Genomic DNA, 24,575 nt, shown 5'->3' on the forward strand with positions numbered 1-24,575 from the left:
TTAGCATGACTATTTACTATACGCATAATGTTAAATTTATGAGATTACACATACATTAACGAGTATTTTAATTTTTATGTTGCTAAAGAATTATTTAATTATTATTTTTATTTGATCCCAAGAAAATAATTTTCTTAAATCAAATAGAATATTATTATATCTTTTTGCCAGCATAAAAAATATAATAAAAGTGATAATTCATGAGAATGTTAAATGATTATTAAGAATAATTAATGAGTTTTAAAATTTGAATTTTAAGTTTCCATAAGATTCTAATTAAATGTGTTTTAAATTGAGGTGTGATTTTTCATAAGATTTTAATTTAAATAAGATAAATTTAAATTTAAAATAAAATAAGAATAACATATCATACTATATATATGTAATCATGTAAAGGCACTACTAGAAAAAGATAACACACAATTTGTTTTTTTATCATAACATATATAAATATATGTGAATTTAATTTTTGAAAAAAAAAATAGTGCAAAGAGTTGTAAATTAAAAGAAAATTAATTCAAATCATACTTTCATTAGACGAGCGATAAGTTGATAATAGGAATTAATCTCCGTGTGAATACGCATAATCCCTTTATACAGTCAAAGGAAGAAAATTTTTTAATCTATTTCATCTCGTTCTTTAACCATTTACATGGTTGGAGGTTCATTTTGCTGCCTAATAATTTATATTTTTGAGATACTACCACATATAGTGAAGAACTTGGTCATCGTTATCAATGATGGATCTTATGATAATTTTGGGCAAAAGATGTACGATAAGCCAACACAGCTTTCAATAATTATAACTTTCGTTTTCTGTCTGTACGATAATAGAAGCTAAGTAATCTGGGATTTCTCATTGATCATATAACTATATATCCATTTCCCATACCTTAGGTAGTGAAGGAAATATTAATTAGAATCAACATTTTCAGAACAGCGAAAGAAGTTCGCTGGGATAATGTCTATGTATTCCGTGCAAACATTCCTATTTTAATTTTTTTTTTTTTTTTTGGGTGCAAGTATGAGTTTAGAAAGAAAAATAAGATAGAGTTTGGCCGTTTGGCAAGCCATATATGATTATTAAAATAAATAGGTAACTAAGAATACAAGTTTCTCTAGGGATTTTAAAAGCCGTTTTCTATTAGTACCATGGACGGTGCACTATGAAAAATATGGAAAATTCAGAAGAATTTAGAATGATAGAAACTGGAAAGAATCAATCTCAATTCTTTTTTAATAGAAAATGGAATATATTAAGAGTGAAAAATAATTTTTTTGAACTCTTTAAATATTATACATTGTATGTTCGGCGATGAAAAGAGAGTATACGAGTAAAAGATCAATTAATTACTCGAATTTCAATATGGATTCAATTTTGGTATTTGTTTAAAAGTTTTAAAATTCCGGAGGTGGCTCAAAAATTAAGTGGAGGGCTTGAAAAGGTGTTGAATGTCGGTCATTTTGATGCCAAAAAAAGAGAGGCATGCATTATAAAAACGAGGGTAAAAATTAAGGAGAATAGGCTGATCAAAGACACGTTCATGGTTGTTGGCCCAGATAAAATCTCACTTTCGATAGTATTACAATACGAGAGACTTAGAATGGTCTGTCCCTATTGTGCTAGAATAGGACACGGTCATAAAGTCTGCCCACTTTTCACAGTTGATTCATAGGAGAATAGATTGAAGAAGGATAAGGTGGGAAACTGGATTAAAGCGAACCAAATTGAAATTCAAGTGGAGATTAAAGAAGAGCACAAGAACAATGATAATAGCGAGAATCATCCCAATCAAAATATATGCAGAAAAAAATCTATGCCAGACTGTTTGATTGAAGGTCTCCTAGGCCTGAATATAAGAGACAAAATAAAAAGAAAGCGGTATACTAAAAATCTAACTCAAGGAGAGTGGCATGGTGACAAAGAGAACCAATCTGAGGGAGCTCTAGTTCAGCCCAGCCTAGCAGTGATGAATAATCAGAAGAAAAATATAACGGTAGTAGCAAAAGAAGTGAAGATCCTAACTGAAAATTAGCAAAATAATGGTAGCACAAGGGAGTACACTTTATAATTCAAAAGATTGAAGAACATGGTGGAACCTGAAAATATTAGTGGTAATAAAAGGAGAACTCATGAGGTTGATGATTGTGATAGTATGATCATTGAAGTAAACAGAATACATTGAAAGAGAAGAAAATCTGTTAGCTTAGGTAGCTCTGAGAACTCTGTGCCTTACACTCTCACTCCTTGCTTCAAGCCCTGACTGTTCTCCCTTACTTATAGGAAGAAGCCTCCACGGTTAAAACCAAACAAACCAAGCTAAACTTCTTCTTCTCCATGCAAACCGGTTCGGCCAGAGAGAGAAGAGTGGTAACCGAATGCAATGACCAACATGCAATTACCTCTGGGTCTTTCTTGGTCACCAATAAGCATCAATCCGAGCCATCCCTCCTTGCTTGCATTCCAAAAAAGACTCCTAACCCTTGATGCTTCATGATACATGACAAATCCTCATGCTCTACTTTTGATTCATTCTTCACGTAGCCACCCTAGCTACCTTCTGTGATGAGTGAACTCAAAAGCAGAGTCGAGCCATCCCTAAGAGCATCTCCAATGGGTGATTCCCATTTAACTTTTTTCTGACACATTGTGGAACTTACCGTTGGAGAAGGAGAGAGATGAGTTTCCTCACGGAATCCAAGGAGGAAGAGTCCCTGCTCAGAGGGACTCAAGCATAGCCAATGGTAACTTGCCACAGTTACCTTTTAAATAAATATATATGAAATTATAATTAAATAAATAATTATATTAAATAATTAAATTATAATAAATAATTATATTAAATAATTAAATTAAATTAAATTTAATAATAATTATAATAATTAATTAAATTAAATAATTATAATTTTATTCAATTAATAATTTATATTAATTATTTAAATAATAATTAATTAAGTAATTAAATTATAATTAATTTATTAATAATTATAATAATTAATTAGATTAAATAATTAATTATTTATTTAATTAATAATTTATATTAATTATTTATATAATAATTAATATTAAATATTATTTATATTTATATTATTATATTAAATTAGCCGTTGTAAAACTAGCGGTTGTAAAAGTAGCTGTTGCAAAATTAGCCGTTATTATGTTACCGTTATTATTAATAAATTAATATTTTGTTACTCTATATATACCACTTAGATACACTTCTATTCTCATACTATCTACTACTCTTCTTTATTTTTTTCCAAGTTTACGAAATCAAAGTTCTACTACTATTATTTTTTGTTCGAAAAAATGGATCCAAACCAACTCAACTCTTTCTTCAATTACTTACAAAATTTTTCTCAAATTCCAAATACCCAACAATCTCAAACCTCAAACTCTCAAGTTCCAAATCAAAACTTCACACTACCAAATTCATTTCAAAATCCAAATCCACAAAATCTTTCTAATTTCAATTTTCAAGCTCCTTATAATAATCAGTTTCCTATATTCCAACTGCAAAATCAAAATTCACAAACACCCCATGTTCCATTTTCGTCCATATTTAACCCTTCTATCGGAAATGTTACTCCAACTTCCTTGCCGTTTCCAACTCAATTTAGTGCATCAAGACATAACTCATCTGGTGTTGGTGGCTCTTCTAACCCATCCTCTCAGACTCCTATACAATCTAGTCCAAATTCGCAATATTCAGATTTTGCCAACCCTCGTGGATTAGATGCTATCGACCTTAATGATGATGATGTTGAAGATCAGAGGCAAGATAGTATTCAATACTGGCATTGGAAAGAGGATAAGATGCTGATCAGTGGATGGTTAAATATTTCAACTGACCCTGTAGTTGGTACCGATCAAAAGGGGGAAATATTTTGGAGTCGAATTCATAGCTATTGTGTAGAATTTTGCACCGACATGACAACGGGGGTAGTTGCATGTAAGAAACGATGGTATAAGATCAACAAGGCTGTTGCACAATTTGCTGGTTGCTACGATCAAGCTAGTCGAAACATAAGGAGTGGTTCGAACGCTGATGATATAAAGGAGTTGGCTTATAAACTTTATTCCACAAATTATGGTCAAAAGTTCACTTTTGAGAGGCATTGGAACATGCTTCGGTTGGAGCAAAAATGGAGAAGCTAACTACCTACACAGAGTGGCGGCTCAAAGAGAACCAAGGTTAGTGCAACTGGAGCATACTCATCCTCATCAAACCCAGAAACACCATTGGCTGACGAACCCGGTGTGGACTCTCCCGTTTGCCCACAAGGATCAAAGAAGAGCAAGCGAAGAGGTAAGGGAAAAGCACAGATGTCTGAAGATTTTAGCGAAAGAAAATCATCGGTTGTCAAAAAATTATCTCTCATGGAAGATATTAAGAATGTTAGAGAAAATGAACTAATGGAAAGGGAAAAAGAAAGAGAAGAGGAGAAGGAACATAGAGCAAAGATGATGGCAATCAAAGAGAAGGAGTTACAAATTCAAGCGGCAATGAAAGAACAATAATTACAAACTCAGAGGTATATTAAAGAAATGGAGATAAAAGCAAAAGAAAGGGAAATGGATATGCAAATACTTAATGCTGACACGTCTATAATGAGTGAGAAACGACGAGCTCTTCATGAGATTGCATGTGAGAAAATAATCGCCAAGTGGTTTACTTAATGGTTCCTTGTATTCGTAGAGTTATGTAGTATGTTCTTATTTATTTATTGTGTATTACTGGTATGTGATGTAGTTTGTTTTATTTATTTCTGATGTAAGTTTTTAAATTAGTCAATAATATTGTGCCGTTATTGTTTATGAAAGTGACCGTTGCAAAACTAGCCGTTAAGTAGCCGTTGCGAAACTAGCCGTTAAGTAGTCGTTAAGGAAAACTAGCCGTTGCAAAACTTGCCGTTGCAAAAGTAGCCGTTGCAAAACTAGCTGTGACAAAAGTAGCCGTTAAGGTACTTATTGCAGACACACTTATAAATATCAACTATCAATGACTCCACAACTCCACTTCAACTCTTGTTTCTCACCTCGACAGAGAACTAAAAATTACATTTCTCCATATGACTAGAAATTTTGATGATATGTTTAATGAGGATTTGTATGGCAAAAGAAGACGGCAAAATAACATGCTCATAGATAATTGGATCGATGAGTATTTACTCGAAGATTCAGAAGAAGAAGATATCGATAGAAGCTCTATCCCAATTACTCGTAGATGGATCAACAGAGATCGAGAAGCAGGACATGATCGCCTTTTCCAAGATTACTTTGTAGATGAATCGGTGTATAATGCTGACATTTTTCGACGGAAATTTCGAATGAGAAGAGATGTGTTCCTTCGGATAGTAGACGCTCTCTTAAACGTGTATCCATATTTCCAACAGAGGGTTGATGCAACTGAAAGAAGAGGCATGTCGCCACTTCAGAAATGTACTGCTGCGATACGGATGTTAGCATATGGCGTAGCAGCTGATGCTGTTGATGATTATGTGCACATAGGCGAGAGCACTACAATTAAATGCTTGGAAAAATTTGTTGAAGGTGTCATTTTTGTGTTCCAGGATGAATACTTGCGAAAACTCAATCCAAATGACGTACAACGCCTGCTACAAATGGCGGAGGGTCGTGGCTTCTCTGGCATATTGGGTAGCATTGACTGCATGCATTGACAATGAAAAAATTGTCCAAAGGCGTGGAAAGGTATGTACATGAGTGGTTATCGTGGGGTTGCAACCATAGTACTTGAGGTTGTAGCATCTTCAGACCTTTGGATATGGCATGCGTTCTTTGGAGTTTCTGGTTCAAATAATGATATCAACGTGTTAGATCGTTCTCCAGTGTTTGATGTTATTCTAAATGACCGTGCTCTGGAGGTAAATTATACTATTAATGGTAATAATTATACAATGGGATACTATTTAGCATATGGTATTTATCCTGAATGGGCCACATTTGTCAAATCAATCTCAAAGCCACAAGGTGAGAAACGCAAGTTATTTGCACAATACCAAGAAGGGCAAAGAAAAGATGTGGAACGAGCATTCGGAGTGTTGCATGCACGCTTTGCAATTATACGTGGTCCAGCTCGTTTTTGGAAAAAGAAGAAGCTTGCCAACAAAATGAGAGCTTGTATTATATTGCATAATATGATTGTTGAGGATGAAAGAGACACTTATGCAGGAAATTTTGCTCAAGGCTTAGAGTATGATGATGTTGAAAATGACTTATCACAACCTTAGCTGGGAGAGGAAGATTTTGCACCATACCATCAATTTCTCCAAAGAAATGCCCAACTTCGAAATAGGCAGCAGCATAGACAATTGAAGGAGGACTTGAGGTAGCGTTTGTTTTCGGAGACAAGACACGGAGACATGGACAGTACATTCTTAAAAAGCGTTTGGAAGCAAAGACATGGACACTGAACATATTGTCTCCGGGACAGTTTTTTATACTTTTGTGTCCACTCTTTTACGAAGGACAATGATGGGCACGGAATTTGGAAGAGGGACACGGACTGTTTTTATGAATTTTTTTTTCTTTTTTGTCCATGGTGCTATTTTTTATTATTCCACTGTTACCCCTTCTTATTTTTCCTATTTTGCGTTGTTCTCAGAAAGTATTTTTTTTATTCCATGCTCTTTTTCTATCTCTACGTTTTTTTTCTTTCTCTTTTTTTCTTCTCAGGTACTCTCTTCTTTTTATAAAAATTTTTATTGGACTAGATAATTTCTTTTTTCTTATCATTCTTACTTCAACATCATTTTAACCTTATATTATATTATTTGATTTGTAGTAAAAATAATAACAAAAATAATTAATCTGGAGATTTTTAAAAGATAAATATTATAAAGGTAAAATTGATATTTTAAAATGCTAAAAAATAATTTATAAATTGTAATTGATTTTATATAATTTAAAGAAAAATTAATTTTTTGAAAAGAAAAATAAAATTTTAGATAAAAAAAATTAATTTTCTAAATAAAAATAGATTTTTATGTGCAAAAATTAATTTTTTTCCATTTAAAAATGGATTCTTTTTTTAAAACTGATTTTGTATTTAAAATTAATTTGACTTATTAACCTAAATGAAATTTTTTATTAATCAAACTCAGATTTTTTTTGTTAATATTAACCATATGTATTCCTACATATTAATAATAAATTTAAAAAAAATAATTATATTTATAAATTTTATTTTAATATAAATACTATTATATAATTTTTTATTAAAATTTTTTACTGCTTGAAATATTTTTTCAAGTTCCCATTGTCTGTACTCTTACGTACTCTCATTATTTATTAAATTAGTTTATACTAAAAAATTTGGAATCATATGGCTATTTTAGTCATTTTATATAATATTTTAGTCTTGTTCATGTGTATCCAAACATAATACTGGACATTACATTAGTGTCCTATCCATCGTATCCAAACACGATGCACAAAACATAATTTTTAATGTCTCTGTCTTATTGTCTTTGTCTCAGTGTCCTGTTCTGTCGTGTCTCTACAAACAAACGCTACCTGATTGAACACATATGAAAATTTCACAATGCTTGTCGTCAACTTTAGAGTTTAATTATGTTTTTCTTTATATTAAGTAATTTTACAAATTAGTGTAACCCCGAATTATCTATTGTGTATTATTGTTATATATGAATTTATTTAATATTAATATCTTTTAATAGTAAATTATTTTTAAATTTAAATATTTAAATTACATTATTAAAAAAATTAATTACATTAATTACAAGTATTTTAATTAATTAATTAAATGGGACCACAACAGGGACTAAAGTTAGTTCCTCCTAATGGAGAAGAGAGAGATGCTTTGAGTTCCTATTTACTGTTTATGATGCAAAAGCTGATGTGGAGTTACTTTGTATGACAGGTGGGTCATAAACAGGAACTGGGATGAGTTCCCTACTGGAGATGGTCTAAGATCTTCCTCTGACCGAAATCTTCATCATCCATTTTTGGTATGAAAAAGCCAAGTTCTCTTCACTAAATCTTACCATTCATGGTTGAAGATCTTAGCCATTACATACTTTATGTTCTCTTTTTCTTGCCACCATTGTGATGGTCTTGTAGCGTGCTTCTTCTTCTCTTCGGTGGCTAGCTTTAGCTTCCATGATTTCTGCTGTGATATGACCGAAAGTGAGAAGCAAATAGAGAGAGAAGAGAGAGTAGGAAGAAAAAAAATTAAAGGTGTTTGAATAAACTAATTAAATTGAATTGCTTCTACTTCCCTTTGCTGAGTAGCGTTGATGATTCCCATTAAATCAATTTCTCTCTCATTGTTCCAAGGTATGTATTAAATTCACTTTAATGAAATTTGAATTCCACCACATGGTAAAAGATGAGATCCGTTGGAGGCAATAAAATTTTGCTTTCTTTGCTTAATGGTTTTGGATCATGCGAGCTTGCCTCAGCAAGCTATTCAATTTTGGGCTTAGTTTAACATGGTTCTGGCCCAATTAATAAAACATTTCAGCCAACATTCATATGACAAAATTGTATAAGGCTGGATTTTGATTTTATTGGGTTTAGGATCTCTTCTTTTCATTTCGGCCCAAGAAACAAAATTTTATTTTAGCTATGGTCACACCAATTTAATACTAAGGCTGAAAATTGGCCCAACATAAAACCTGCATTGCAAAATCATCTTAATCAACATATAATAATCTCACAATTAATCACATTTATATTGTTTGATCATCACTAAATTAAAGTAGAGTTTTTCAAACTCATCAATTTATTTAAATAATACTCTCAAATTTTTATTAATAATAACATATTTTATTTCAAAATATTTAAAATTTAAATAAATATAATTTAAATTTTTAAAATTTTAAACCTTATTATTTGGATGATATATAATTTCATATATTTGTTAATAATTTTTTTTAGTGACTTAAAAGGATAAATGCAAGCCTACATCACAATGGACAAGTATTTTAAAGGTTTGGTCATGTCATTGTCAACAATCATTTAGTGTACTCAATTTTTTTTTAACTAAGTTCAAATGTACTCTCTACTTTGGACTATTATTTTAAAATTTTTTCCATCTTTTAAGTTTAAAACAAATAAAAGGACAAATTACTGAAATAAAAATGACATTCTACCATCACACCACTTACTCTAAATTGGTATATACAGTGGAATTCAGTGCGTGCATAAATCACTAGATTCTTTTTACAGTTTATGCATGTTTTGCATCCTCACAAAAATTGTGAAACCTCTGCCACGGTTTCTTTCCAAATGCTTCATTAAAACGTAAACTGTGAAACCCCTCCAGCGGTTCACGTGTATTTCGAATCCGTAGACTCCTTCCATGATTTACATAGATTTATAGAAAGTTGCATTTTCGTATCTGTTACGGTAGGTAACCGGAGATTAATACGACGAATGGCGTTTGGCGGCCCAAGTGTGTGATGGAGGAGAACTCCGGGTAGGTCCGCAACTCGGGAGGCTCCGTCCGACTTGTGCTCGCGTGTGAATGGGGGGTGGTACCTGCAAAGACACTCCGATGCCTAAGTTAGCAAGAGTGTGAGCAGGTCTAGAGAGTATTGGACTTAGAGATACCTGAGGGGTGTCAGTGTATTTGTAGTGGTGAGCCAATAACCACCGTTGGTGTAGTGCCGTATCTTTAGGGTGGTAACCGTCCCTATTATCTTGGGGAGGTTAAGATATGGCTTTATGAGGCGGTTAGAGAGATTTTAGGGGCGGTTACCCATTTGAATGAGTGTTTATCTGCCAGCTAATCTCACATCCGACCTCTTCAGACCAAGTCGTGGTTGACACCGACTTCGTATATGGGGGCCGGCGTTTAGTAAGGCTTAATCTATTGGATTAGGCTTTTAAATTGGTCCTGGGCCCTTATCATCGGGCCAGGGTATGAACAGTGCCCCTACTTGAGCCCAAGACCCTGTTAAGGTTTGGGTTCAAGTATTCAACTCGGGTTTGCAGCCGACTTTCACGGGTTTTGAAACCGACGTGATTTCGCGACCTTTTGTTTCTGACAGTTACGTCAATTCAAGCGTCGTGTCCGTTGAGGGATCGTTTAGGGATTGAGGGCTTTGGTAACGGTGCAGTCTCATTAATGACTGCCTCGTTCTTACCATTATGCCCCTCGGCCTATTTATAAATACTTTCCCTCTCTTTTGTTTTTCCGTTTCTGCAATCTTTCAAACTTCTTCTTATCTTGTTCGTGCGGCATTCTTGCGTTCGAAGGCTCCTGCTCTTCTCCAACCTTCATTTTTCGGATAAAGGTTAGTTTTGCTTTTTCCGTGTCATGCTTTTATGTTTGCATGTTTTGTGTTGCGAGTAGATAGGTTGGCCTGTAGATTCTAGTTTCAAATCTCTCTTCTTTAGGGGCCGTGTTTTTTGATTTTTCTTTTTCTTTTTCCCTTTTGTAGGTTTCTGCCACTTTTCTTTTCATAAAAAATGGCTTCTGTAGACGTTCTTTCTCAGTGGGTTGACGTTACGGTCCTTGGGGAGGAACCGTTGGTCGACGCTAAGTTCATCACTCACCTCCGTACTCATCATAGGCTCTGTACTTCGGAGGAGGACGAGCCCAAATATGAACTGATAACCCCGGGTCCTGAAGACCGGGTCTGTTTTGGGAGGGTTAATGAGGCGGCCCCTCATTTTTTCTTTATGTATGAATGTATGATCACCCGCTTGGGTGTTTTCCTCCCTTTCTCCGATTTCGAGATATCCGTTTTGCACCACTGTAAAGTTGCCCCTACTCAGCTTCACCCCAATTCTTAGGGTTTTTTGAAGATTTATCAGTTTATAAGCCATGCTCTGGACTTCCCGACCTCTTTGAGGATTTTCTTTTATCTTTTTCATATGACTAAGCCCTTTAGTGGGCTAAACAACAAACAGCAATGGGTATCCTTCCGAGCCATTCAAGGTCGGAGGATTTTCACCCTTTTTGATGAATCTTTTCACGATTTCAAAAACTTCTTCTTCAAAGTTCAAGCCGTAGAGGGTCACCACCCCTTCTTTCTGGACGAGCATTCCTCCCCTCGCTTTCCCCTTTACTGGTTGTCGGCCTCCCCTTGCAAAAAGATTGGTCTGGATGACCTAGACGAGGTGGAGGTGGCCATTGTGGGGTTTTTCCGAGAAGCGTGGGGGAGGTCCCCATACTTGGATACCAGAAAAATCCTCCAGGGAACGCCGACTTTTGTTCAATCTCAATTAGGTAGTGCATGCATTCCTTATTTCCGAGTTGTTTCTACCGACTTTGAACATTGCCGACTTACGACTGTTGGTTGTTTTTCTTGTAGATATGGCAAAGAAGAATGCCCAAGAGGCTTACCAAAGGGTCCAGGAGGCTAAGGCGAAGTCCCGGGCTAGATCGGGAGGTGCCAGGGCGATCACCTCTCCTCCTCCTCTTCCTCCTCCTCCTACAAGTACTGGGTCTCCCTCTCAACCTATTGTTATTTCCTCAAGTTTGTCTCGACCACCCCCTTCTGCCCAAACTCTCTCCGAGCCAGAGAAGAAGAAACGCAAGACTTCAGAGTCTGGTCCTTCTTCTTTTGATGGTGGGGTTAAGGCGGATGCTTTGGCATTCGTCCGAAAGAACATCTATCCTTTTATAAATATGGATGATGTTTCTGTTCGAAACCACCTCACCACCATGGCCGAGGAGAGTTTTAGGACGGCGGGTGTTTGCGGCAAACTTTTGGACATTTTTGAGAAGACTCCCCTCAGCTCTTTGGGGGCATCCTCGAAGGTTGAGGAGCTGGAGGGGAGGATTCTTCTTTACGAAAAACATGAGAAGGAGTTGAAGGAGGAAAGAGATAAATTGAGGAAGGAGAGGGATCACCTTAGGGGGGAGGTAGGTAAGCTGCGGGCTCAATGCACTTTGGAGGCAAATTTGAGGAAAACAGCACAAGACAGCTACCACAGTTTATTTCAAGATATTGTTGCTGTGAGGAAGGACTTGCTGAACTCCCGGAACGCATACGCCGAGTTGGAAGACTCTATCGCCGATGGTGCCGAGGAGTCTTGGAGAATTTTTCTGGAACAAGTCAGAGTTATTGCTCCCGACTTGGACCTTTCTCCTTTACATCCCGACAAAGTAGTTATTGATGGCGCCATCGTGGATCCTCCTGTCCCCGAGGTCGTTTCCGAGTCAGACCTGAAGACTCGGGGGCAGAGGATTATAGAGTCTCCTCCTCGTCCTAAGGATGCCTCGGGTTCTTCCTCCGTTCCTCCGGCCGGTCCTGGTGGCGCCCCTCCTGAGCCTAGCGGTGGTGATTCCTCGACTCCTTTGAAGAAATGATTTATTATTTTTTATGGCTATACGGGGGCCCGGCCTGTGGGTCCCCTCTTTTTTAAACTTATTCTGGTGTTTGTGTTGGTGACTTTTGAACAATTTCTTCTTGGCCTTTTAAGGCCGTAAATAAAAAAATTCTGGTGGGAGCCCTTTTTGAATAAGGGTGTAGAAAAATAAATGCCCTTTTTTGGATAAGGGTCTAAGTTACCTTATGCGTGCACATGCTTTTCTGTTTTGGATATGTTTGATCTTCTCGGAGGAAACCTTTAGCTAGCTTGCATTGTTTTCTCGAGCCTTTTTCGTGCAAAGGCTTGTATGCAAACTTTAAACTTTTCAGGTTTTCATATCTCTTTTGTTATCCTTTATACTCAACTTTGCTTTAGTGAGTTTTTATGACTTAGGTTATTTTTGCGATGCGTTTTTCCCTTACTCGGAGCTCTTCCGAGTTTGTCTTACTCGGATTTCCTTTCGACTTAAGAGTCGGATAATTCCCGAGTTTAATACGATCAACTCATATAACCTCTTTACACCGACTTGTACCTCGTCGTTTCATCCTGACGACCATGTTAGGTCGGTTCATGGGATTTTCACGCTTTGTCGAGCTTAAGTCGGCGCGTTTCGTAGAAAGACTTATATATAAAAAGAATAAAGGAGGATTTTAAGAGAGATATTGTGAAGAAGATCTTTATTAATTGGGAAGGTACCTTTTTGCTACTAAGGGTCTTGACACTATGTTTTCCCTTAGCCTCTACTATGATGCCTCGTTAAAAACCCCTCTCCAGAAAAAACCCTTTTTTGGGAAAAATCATGAAGCTGGGAAAAGAGTACATCAGAGAGTAGAGTTCGCTTCTAACTGTAGTACCTTTTCATATTACAAGCATGCCACGACCTTGGTAGCTCAGTGCCATCTAGGTCGGTTACTTTATAATAACCTTTCCCTAACACTTCCTTGATTTTGTATGGCCCTTTCCAATTTGCGGCGAGCTTTCCATCTCCTGATTTGTTGACTCCGATGTCGTTTCTGATTAGGACCAGGTCATCTAAGGCAAATGTTCTTCGAATGACTTTCTTGTTGTATCTGGTGGTCATCCTTTGCTTTAGTGCCGCTTCTCTTATCTGGGCATTTTCTCGGATTTCGGGGAGCAAGTCGAGCTCCTCTTTGTGCCCCTGTATATTTCCGACCTCATCGTGGAGAATTACCCTTGGGCTTTGCTCACTGATTTCTATAGGAATCATGGCTTCTACGCCGTAGACTAGTCGGAAGGGTGTTTCCCCTGTGGCGGATTGGGGGGTTGTCCTATAAGCCCATAGCACTTGGGGGAGCTCCTCAGCCCCAGCTCCCTTTGCTTCCTGTAGTCTCTTCTTCAGTCCTGCCAGTATAACTTTGTTAGCTGTCTCGGCTTGCCCATTGGCTTGTGGGTGTTCTACCGAGGTGAATTGATGTTTGATTTTCATACTGGCTACCAAGCTTCTGAAGGTGGCGTCGGTGAATTGGGTTCCATTATCTGTGGTGATGGAATAAGGTATTCCATACCTTGTGATAATGTTTTTGTAGAGGAACCTGCGACTTCTTTGAGCGGTGATAGTGGCTAGTGGTTCTGCTTCTATCCACTTTGTGAAGTAATCTATTCCTACGATCAAGTATTTGACTTGCCCTGGTGCTTGGGGAAAAGGACCTAACAAATCCATTCCCCATTTTGCGAAAGGCCAGGGGGAAGTTATACTGATGAGCTCTTCTGGAGGAGCCACGTGGAAATTTGCATGCATCTGGCATGGGTGGCATTTTTTCACAAAGTCTATTGCATCTTTCTGCAAGGTCGGCCAATAGAATCCTGCTCGGACTACTTTCCTGGCCAGCGACCTTGCTCCGAGATGGTTTCCGCAGATCCCACTATGTACTTCCTCCAACACCTCGGTGGTTCTTGAGGTCGGTACGCACTTCAGCAATGGCGTTGATATCCCTCTTCTGTAAAGGACATTTCTCACCAAAGTATAATGTTGTGCTTCCCTTCGGATCTTTTTAGCCTCTTTCTCCTCTTTGGGGAGGATGTCGAATTTCAGGTATTCGACTAAGGGATTCATCCACCCGAGGTTTAGGCCGACTACCTCAAGTACCTCTTGTTGATCCTCTGTTTTTGAAACCGAGGGCTCTTGGAGGGTTTCTTGGATCAGGCTTCTATTGTTCCCTCCGGGTTTGGTACTTGCTAATTTGGATAGGGCGTCAGCTCTGCTATTTAGATCCCGAGTTATGTGCTTAACCTCGGTTTCCGCAAAGTGCCCAAGGTGTTCCAAGGTTTTTTCCAAGTATTTCTTCATATTGGGGTCCTTCGCCTGATATTCTCCACTTATTTGGGAAGTCACCACTTGTGAGTCGCTGTAGATCATCACCTTTGTAGCGCCAACTTCTTCTGCTAACTTTAATCCGGCAATCAAGGCTTCATATTCTGCCTGATTGTTTGAAGCCGGAAATTCAAATTTTAAGGAGACCTCTATCTGGGTTCCTTTTCCATCTACCAATATTATACCTGCGCCGCTCCCTGTTTTGTTGGAGGATCCGTCTACATAGAGTTCCCATGTAGTCGGTTTTTCCTCTTGTTCTCCTGCATATTCTGCAATGAAGTCGGCGAGGCATTGGGCTTTGATTGCTGTCCGAGTTTCATATCTCAAATCGAACTCGGAGAGCTCTATCGCCCATTGAACCATTCTCCCTGCAACATCCGTCTTTTGGAGGATTTGCTTCATGGGTTGGTTTGTACGGACTCTTATTGTATGAGCCTGAAAGTAAGGTCGTAGCCTTCGTGAGGCTATCACTAAGGAGTAGGCAAACTTCTCTAGTTTGTGGTACCTTAGCTCAGGGCCTTGTAGAACCTTACTGGTAAAGTAGACCGGGTGTTGACCGACCTCGTCTTCTCTGATCAGGGCTGATGAGACAGCCCTGTTTGCCACGGATAGGTATAGGACAAGGTCTTTTCCCGGTACTGGTCGGGTTAAGATAGGAGGCTGGCTTAAGAATTTTTTGAACTCTTGGAACGCCTCCTCGCATTCCGGAGTCCATTCAAACTGGCATCCCTTCTGATCCGTCACCTTATAACTCAGTCTTTATTGTGCATTATGAGTTATAACTCGGCCTTAATTATCATTCATTTTGTAACTGACACTTTCATTACCGACTTAATGACCATTATTTTGACTTAATGATCAACAGTCATACCATCAACTTTATTACATCAACTTTATGCCTATAAAAGGCACCAATCTTTATATACACTGGACATTCTAGAGACATTCTAGATATATTCTATATACATTCTATATTCATAGAATTATTATAATACATATACATGATAAATTATACTTCATGTCTTACATTCTATATTCATAGAATTATTACAATACATTCTATATTCATAGAATTATTATAAACACAACATAACACATGATAACTTTCATTTCATGTCTTACATTCTATATTCATAGAATTATTACAATACATTCTATATTCATAGAATTATTATAAACACAATATAACACATGATAACTTTCATTTCATGTCTTACATTCTATATTCATAGAATTATTATATACCTCTTAAACACTTACTGACTTGAGCGTCGGAGTGTCTTTTGTAGGTACCCACCCCCTTGTTCTCTCTTTGCCGACGTATAACTCATCCCGACGAGAAGCTTGAAGACATTCATCGACGGACGAGCTATACACCGGCTAAACTCAGCAAGAACAATTGGCGCCGTCTGTGGGGACAAGTAAAATAATTCCCACTCCCCTTAGGTTCATAAAACTTGATTTACATTCAAATTTTTGAACCAATCTCAATAATCTTGTTTAAGATTTTTAATACCTCTTATCAAATTTTAATCTATCGTAACTTTGTATAAAGTATTTACTTTATACATTCAAATTGCTTCATTTTTACGTATCATAATATTTCACATCTCATAATCGATTAATGAACCAATCCGAGAATAAACTCGGCTCTCAATCAATCCGAAAAAAAACTCGATTTTCAATCAATCGGAGCACAAATTCACTTATCAAATTTGCTTATTTTTTTCAAAGTTCTCTATTTACACAAGTAAAATTATATATTTTATTCAACATACTTTTACATTTATATTTTGAGTAACTAATATTTACTGATTTATTAGTTATATTCAAACCTCAATATATGTTCTATACAATAATGACATATAACAACCATGTCAATTGCATTTTTATTTCATTATGTATTAATTCTATTGCTTAATAATTTCATTTATACAATTAAATGACAATAATGATGAGTTTAAATCTTAAAATTGGATTCTATCAAAAATTAATTATATATCAATTGTATATAATTGTTACACTATTCACTTTATGCTATTAAATTTTATGTTACTATTTGTTTAATGTAAAAAATTAAACAGACAATTTATTATTATTGCACGAAGAATATCCCTCGTCATACTGTAACTGCTAGAAACATTATACTAAATGTATAATTCATCAATAACTGTTATCTTATTGCTTTATTATCAAATTAAAGCATGTTCTACAAAACAAAATTCAGATATTCACATTTGGCATGTATGACATTCATATATGTCGTCTTCTTCTCTACAATTATCAACTTTCAAGGTATTTTTTTTTTTTTACTTTGAACTATTTTACTTTTACAATATATATTATTCAATATATGTTGCGACTTTATACCTATTCATTTTCTCAATTTATCTTATTCATGTCAAACCTTCACTATAAATTGTAAATATTCAATAACTAATTGCTTTGAGAGAGAAATTTATCAATAAGTTGTTGTGGGTCGGAAAAATTCCCAAGACAATTAACCATTATATCCTCGGATCATACAATCGATTCCGCCAATGGATATCTATCTCTGAACTTTTCAGTTCATATACAATCAAATGTTAAAATTGTTCTTAAGCGGAAAAGTATCCCCCACACAACTATCTTGATCGAATGACTCTTATCACTCAATTATTTTTTGAATAAGTGCCGACATAATAACCCGACTAAGCTTGGGGGCTCACCATATCATTATTCACTCATCTTTTAATCGAGTTATAACTCATTTTATTTTCTAAGCTTAGCCTGGATCATATGATCGGCGGACAAAGCTTGGGGGCTGTGATCCGTCACCTTATAACTCAGTCTTTATTGTGCATTATGAGTTATAACTCGGCCTTAATTATCATTCATTTTGTAACTGACACTTTCATTACCGACTTAATGACCATTATTTTGACTTAATGATCAACGGTCATACCATCAACTTTATTACATCAACTTTATGCCTATAAAAGGCACCAATCTTTATATACACTGGACATTCTAGAGACATTCTAGATATATTCTATATACATTCTATATTCATAGAATTATTATAATACATATACATGATAAATTATACTTCATGTCTTACATTCTATATTCATAGAATTATTACAATACATTCTATATTCATAGAATTATTATAAACACAACATAACACATGATAACTTTCATTTCATGTCTTACATTCTATATTCATAGAATTATTACAATACATTCTATATTCATAGAATTATTATAAACACAATATAACACATGATAACTTTCATTTCATGTCTTACATTCTATATTCATAGAATTATTATATACCTCTTAAACACTTACTGACTTGAGCGTCGGAGTGTCTTTTGCAGGTACCCACCCCCTTGTTCTCTCTTTGCCGACGTATAACTCATCCCGACGAGAAGCTTGAAGACATTCATCGACGGACGAGCTATACACCGGCTAAACTCAGCAAGAACACCTTCCTTAATAAGGAGAATAATGGAAGGGATTTTAGTGCCGATCCTGCCAAAAATCTGGAGAGGGCTGCAAGTCGGCCATTGAGCTGTTGAACCTCTCTCAAACAAGTCGGGCTCTTCATTTCTAGGATGGCTCTGCATTTGTCGGGATTGGCCTCAATCCCTCTTTGTGTTAGCATGAAGCCTAGAAATTTTCCTGCTTCTACTGCGAAGGCGCATTTTGCGGGATTTAGTCTCATCCCATGCAACCTTATAGTGTTGAAGACTTGTGAGAGGTCGGTTAAGAGGTCGACTTCTTGCTTGGTTTTTACTAACATGTCGTCGACGTATACCTCCATTAAGCTCCCTAAATGGGGGGAAAACACTTTGTTCATCAGCCTTTGGTACGTGGCTCCTGCATTCTTCAGTCCGAATGGCATGACCACGTAGCAATAGTTGGCTTTTGGTGTGATGAACGATGTTTTCTCTTGGTCGGGTTCATGCATCGGGATTTGGTTATATCCTGAGTAGGCGTCCATGAATGATAGGTACTGGTACCCTGAGCTGGAGTCCACCAGGGCATCAATACTCGGTAGGGGATAAGGGTCCTTAGGACATGCCTTATTCAAGTCGGTATAGTCGACGCACATTCTCCATTTACCATTTTGTTTTTTGACTAGCACTACGTTGGCTAGCCACGTTGGGTATTTGACCTCTCTAATAAAGCCGGCTTCCAGGAGCGCCTGTACTTGCTCTTCTACTATGGAGGCCCTCTCTGGGCCGAGCTTACGTCTTCTTTGCTGTACAGGTCGGGACCCTGGGTAAACCGAGAGCCTGTGAGACATGAGCTCGGGATCAATCCCGGGCATGTCGGAAGCCTTCCAGGCGAAGAGGTCGGAATTAGCTCTTAGGAGTTCACCCAGCCTTCGTTTCAGGGTTTCCCCTAGGTTGGCTCCTATGTAAGTGTTTTTTCCTTCCTCCTCACCGACTTGTATCTCCTCGGTTTTTCCTCCCGGCTGGGGTCGTAGCTCTTCTCTGGTCCTTGTGCCGCCCAGCTCTATGGTGTGGACTTCTTTTCCCTTTCCTCTCAGATTTAGGCTTTCGTTATAGCACTTCCTTGCCAATTTTTGATCTCCCCTCACCGTTGCTATTCCTCCTGGAGTCGGGAATTTCATGCAGAGGTGAGGAGTTGATACCACTGCTCCAAGGCGATTAAGGGTAGTTCTGCCGATTAAGGCATTGTAGGCTGACCCTTCATCGATGACTATAAAGTCTATGCTCAGAGTCCTTGATTTTTCCCCTTTTCCAAAGGTGGTGTGAAGGGGTAAAAATCCCAGCGGCTTTATTGGCGTATCCCCTAACCCATATAGGGTGTCGGGGTAAGCTCTTAACTCTTTTTCATCTAACCCTAGCTTGTCGAAGGCGGGCTTGAAAAGGATGTCCGCCGAGCTTCCTTGGTCTACTAGGGTTCTGTGGAGATGGGCGTTGGCTAGGATCATAGTTATCACCACGGGATCGTCATGCCCGGGGATTATCCCTTGCCCATCTTCTTTTGTGAATGATATAGTGGGGAGGTCGGGTGTCTCATCCCCGACCTGATAGACTCTTTTGAGATGTCTTTTGCGAGAAGATTTGGTGATTCCTCCTCCCGCAAATCCTCCTGAGATCATGTGGATGTGTCTCTCAGGGGTCTGTGGTGGAGGATCTCTCCTGTCCATATCCTCTCGCTTTCTCTTTCCATGGGTGTCCGACCTCTCCATGAGATATCTGTCAAGCCGACCTTCTCTAGCCAGCTTTTCTATCACATTTTTGAGGTCGTAACAGTCGTTGGTGGAGTGACCATATATTTTATGGTACTCGCAATACTCGCTGCGACTTCCCCCTTTTTTATTTTTAATAGGTCTTGGGGGTGGCAGCCTTTCAGTGTTGCAAATTTCTCTGTATACGTCCACTATAGAAGTCCTTAGAGGAGTATAAGAGTGATACTTCCTGGGCCTCTCGAGACCGAGCTCTTCCTTCTTCTTGACTTCCCTTTCTCTCTCCCTAGAGGAGGAAGTGGGTCAAGGTCGCGAACTCAGGTCTCTTAGTTTGGCATTCTCTTCCATGTTGATGTACTTTTCGGCCCTTTCTTGTACATCACTTAGAGAAACGGGGTGTCTTTTAGATATGGACTGTGAGAAGGGACCTTCTCTAAGTCCATTGACTAACCCCATTATTACTGCCTCCGTGGGCAGGTCTTGGATCTCTAAACATGCCTTATTGAACCTTTCCATATAGGCTCGTAAAGACTCTCCGACCTCCTGTTTTATTCCCAGGAGGCTCGGCGCATGTTTTACTTTATCTTTTTGGATTGAGAACCTCATCAAGAATTTCCTTGAGAGGTCTTCAAAACTAGTGATGGATCTTGGGGGGAGGCTATCGAACCACTTCATCGCTGCTTTCGATAGAGTGGTCGGGAATGCCTTGCATCTCGTAGCGTCGGAGGCATCGGCTAGATACATCCGGCTTTTAAAATTGCTAAGATGATGCTTTGGATCCGTAGTCCCATCATAGAGGTCCATATCAGGGCTTTTGAAGTTCCTTGGAACTTTTGCCCTCATTATGTCCTCGCTGAAAGGATCTTCTCCACCCGGGAGTTGATCTTCTCCTTCATCGCGGAAGTTTTTGAGGGAGGATTCTAGCTGCAAGAGTTTTCTTTCTAACTCTTTTCACCGTTCCATCTCCTCTTTAAGGTACCTTTCGGTTTCCTTTTGCCTCTCCCGCTCTTGTTCCAATTGCTCCAGGCGGCTATGGACTAGTCCCATCAATTCCGTTACGTGGGATGGTCCGCCCTTTTCTGATTCACGTCCATCTGAGGAGTTTACCTTCGGATTCTTCATTCCGGAGGTACCCTCTATGTGTTGGTCGTTATCTTGTTGTTGGGCCACGTCTTCGTTATCATTACCCATGTCCAGATTCTCTTGTTCAGAATCTGTTTCCACATGGCCTTCTTCGTGGGATCTATCCGCCATCGTTGAATGATCTCTCGGGTCCCCGGCAACGGCGCCAATGTTACGGTAGGTAACCGGAGATTAATACGACGAATGGCGTTTGGCGGCCCAAATGTGTGATGGAGGAGAACTCTGGGTAGGTCCGCAACTCGGGAGGCTCCGTCCGACTTGTGCTCGCGTGTGAATGGGGGTGGTACCTGCAAAGACACTCCGATGCCTAAGTTAGCAAGAGTGTGAGCAGGTCTAGAGAGTATTGGACTTAGAGATACCTGAGGGGTGTCAGTGTATTTGTAGTGGTGAGCCAATAACCACCGTTGGTGTAGTGCCGTATCTTTAGGGTGGTAACCGTCCCTATTATCTTGGGGAGGTTAAGATATGGCTTTATGAGGCGGTTAGAGAGATTTTAGGGGCGGTTACCCATTTGAATGAGTGTTTATCTGCCAGCTAATCTCACATCCGACCTCTTCAGACCAAGTCGTGGTTGACACCGACTTCGTATATGGGGGCCGGCGTTTAGTAAGGCTTAATCTATTGGATTAGGTTTTTAAATTGGTCCTGGGCCCTTATCATCGGGCCAGGGTATGAACAGTATCCAAACCGTAAAAGTTGCATTTCTGTAATTTTGGAAGCCAAATATTTTATTTGAGTGATTTGCTCTTAAAAAAATTAGTATATCATATATAAAAATCAATGAGATTACTAAAATTTAATTTTTTTTACATAATTTATTGATTGGAGTATTGTATAAAAAAATTATTATTACTGGAGATTAAAAAAATTGGTGAATTTTTTTAAATTTAAAATAACTAATATATAAATTAAATTAAATTAAATAACTATTGTCATTATAAATCGTTCTAGCCTTCTTATGATTACTGAAATTAAGCATAAATCGCTCTAAAGAGTTTAGAACTACGTATTACATGTAAATCGTACTAACCAAGTGTTTTTAGCCTCAAAATACATTAAACTCACTAGACTACTACGATTTATAGCCAACTTTAAACCCTATTTATCATAGCACGATTTACACCTTTTTTCAATAAATAATTTCTGAATAGCATGGTTAATATATTATATAACCTCATGTCCTAGAACGATTTATATAATAATAAAAAGAAGATATTCACGTTTTAAAATTTTATTAAGAGGAATCCAATAAATTTGGCTTGAGTTTATTTTAAGGTTTGAATTTGTTTATTCCAAAATTTACTTCACTTACGAGCCCATTTAGGCCCAATAGTAAATAAAATTTCCTAATTCCTATATCCACATACAATTTTCTGGATCACTCAGCGACTAATTCATTTTTTCTCCCACTCCTTATTTTATTATTTCTCAACTGAGCCTCAAGTCTCAACACAAGTGCAAGTGTCTAACCCACTCAGCATCGCCGTTACCAATCGTCATCAGGTTTTTATGCTTTACAATAACTGTTCAATCTCTGATCCTATTCTTTATTCTCTCCATCTATAATTTCCTTTTAATTTGCTATCCAGTTTTTTTTTTCATTTTTGATGTTAGATACTTTGAAAATTCTCCGTTTCTATTTTCTTCTTTGGATATTAGGTTTTGAAATATTGTATATAGCTATAGAAAAATCTAATTCTTTAGACTCTATTAATATTTTTGCGGTTTTTAGTTTGATTCTGGATTTTAAAAATAACAATATATTTATTCGTTACTACCTAGACTACATATCTCTGTATTTAATTTGAAAGGCAAAGTTTTTTTTTTGGTTAAGAATAGCTTGAGATATCAAGAAATAAAATAATTTTCTTCAAAAAAATTACACACTTTTAAAACTCCGTCTGAATATGAAACATTAGAAGGTTTAAATTTTAAAATGTTCTAATTTACTTTCTTAAAATTTATTAGCTAACTTTCTTTCTCATGTATGTGTAGAAGTTAATGTCAATAACTTATCGTTTGTTCAATGTGTTAAGAAATTTACTACTTAACCAGTTATTATTTATTATTGATCATTTATGTGAACTTGTGTTTTACTCTTGCTAAAAATTAGTGTTAAAGGTTGAGAATCAACAATGTGTCTCTTTACAATTTTGTGTTTAAACGTAAATCTGTCGTCATCATATCATTTTGGTTCTGCTTTAGTGCTGTTGTTCATAAGTTTTTTTTTTTTTTTTCCAAAATGAATTTAATTTTGATGTTAAAACTTAAAACATTCTGAATTGTTTTTTGAGTATAATTTATATGTACTGATGCACTTATTTAATTATATTTATATGTTTAAGTAATTTTTTAAGTAGTATATTTAAAAATCAATTATTTTTAACCATTGTGTTAACTTATAATTGGTCAATACTCACATGTAGTTATTTTTAAATGAACAATTAAGCGTGAAATTTTACCTGTATGATTAGTTGTTTGACGAGACATGAAAATTAAATTCTTGTTTTTGTTTCTCAAGTTTTGTTGAATGTACATTTTTCATGGTTGTTGAAGGATGAATAAGCGGAAGCGAGAAGGGTTGGCTTCAAATTCTGATAACATGAGCGATGCAGAGCGCATAGTGTATAACGTAATTCACAGCAAACAAAACATGGGGATTTGGATAGCAGACATAAAGCGAGAAACATCTCTCCCTGAAAGCATGATCAAGAAATCCATTAAGATGCTTCAAACCAAGGGTGAAATCAAGGAGGTTGTTAACATTAAAAACAAGAGCAGGAAGCACTATATGGCGGCCGGTTTCGAACCGGCCGACGAAATCACGGGTGGGAGTTGGTATTCAGAAGGAAAACTTGATCAAGAGTACATATTTCGCTTAAGGCAAGTATGCCTGAATTACATCTCCAGGAATGTCGTCGCGAATCGCGATGGCATTTTGGAGTTCATCAACCGAGGAGGCTATTTCTCTGGAACCACAACACAAGAGGTAGATCAGATTCTTGGAAATTTAGTTTTGGATGATAAGATTATAGAGGTGAAGAGCACTGGTTATGGGGATTATGAGAAATTCCCTGTTGGTAGAGTTTGTTATAGGTGCAAAAGCAAAGGAGGTGTAAATAATGGTGAAGGAAAAATTGGTGCCATGGCTTCAATTCCATGTGGAGTTTGTCCAAGAATTAACTTGTGTTCACCAGATGGCTATATTTCTCCCAAAACTTGTGAGTTTTATCAGAAATGGTTGGACTTCTAGGTGATTCATGTGTTAGTTCTTTTTAGCTTTTAATTTTGATACTAGTCTAAAACAGCTTTATACATATATTTAATTATAAAACACAATATTTGAAAAATAATTATTTTTACATTAATTGTATGAATAGTTATTTAAAAGAACGAATATAATTAAACATCTGTATAAAATATTTTATATTGTTAGTGTATTAAAATTAAATTATTATTTTTATTTACACAATTTATTTTTAATTTATAATTATAGAATAAAATATGAGTGTGCATGTTGTCTATGAGTTTATAGGGTTTATAGAATCAAATTCATTCAAGAAGTTGATAATGGTATTTGAGCA

General features: G+C 36.9%; 4 protein-coding genes across 4 annotated transcripts; all 4 read left to right on the forward strand.

Moving 5' to 3' along the window:
• The first annotated feature begins 3,310 nt into the window (after positions 1–3,310).
• On the forward strand, positions 3,311–4,159 carry LOC130949010 (glutathione S-transferase T2-like). The gene has a single exon (XM_057877851.1). It carries the CDS (start codon positions 3,311–3,313, stop codon positions 4,157–4,159), a length of 849 nt encoding a protein of 282 aa, XP_057733834.1.
• Positions 4,160–5,073: 914 nt separating this feature from the next.
• On the forward strand, positions 5,074–5,682 carry LOC130949011 (uncharacterized). Its single transcript, XM_057877852.1, has one exon. The coding sequence runs from the start codon at positions 5,074–5,076 to the stop codon at positions 5,680–5,682; it is 609 nt and encodes a 202-aa protein (XP_057733835.1).
• A 39-nt stretch (positions 5,683–5,721) lies between these two features.
• LOC130949012 (uncharacterized) lies at positions 5,722–6,252 on the forward strand. Its single transcript, XM_057877853.1, has one exon. It carries the CDS (start codon positions 5,722–5,724, stop codon positions 6,250–6,252), a length of 531 nt encoding a protein of 176 aa, XP_057733836.1.
• Positions 6,253–22,394: 16,142 nt separating this feature from the next.
• On the forward strand, positions 22,395–24,283 carry LOC130948573 (uncharacterized). The gene is made up of 2 exons (XM_057877346.1): positions 22,395–22,494; positions 23,548–24,283. The coding sequence occupies exon 2, from the start codon at positions 23,549–23,551 to the stop codon at positions 24,242–24,244; it is 696 nt and encodes a 231-aa protein (XP_057733329.1). The 5' UTR covers positions 22,395–22,494; position 23,548; the 3' UTR covers positions 24,245–24,283.
• The last annotated feature ends 292 nt before the right edge of the window (positions 24,284–24,575 follow it).

Source organism: Arachis stenosperma, chromosome 9 (assembly GCF_014773155.1).
Source record: "Arachis stenosperma cultivar V10309 chromosome 9, arast.V10309.gnm1.PFL2, whole genome shotgun sequence".
In the NCBI taxonomy this organism is placed as follows: Eukaryota; Viridiplantae; Streptophyta; class Magnoliopsida; order Fabales; family Fabaceae; genus Arachis; species Arachis stenosperma.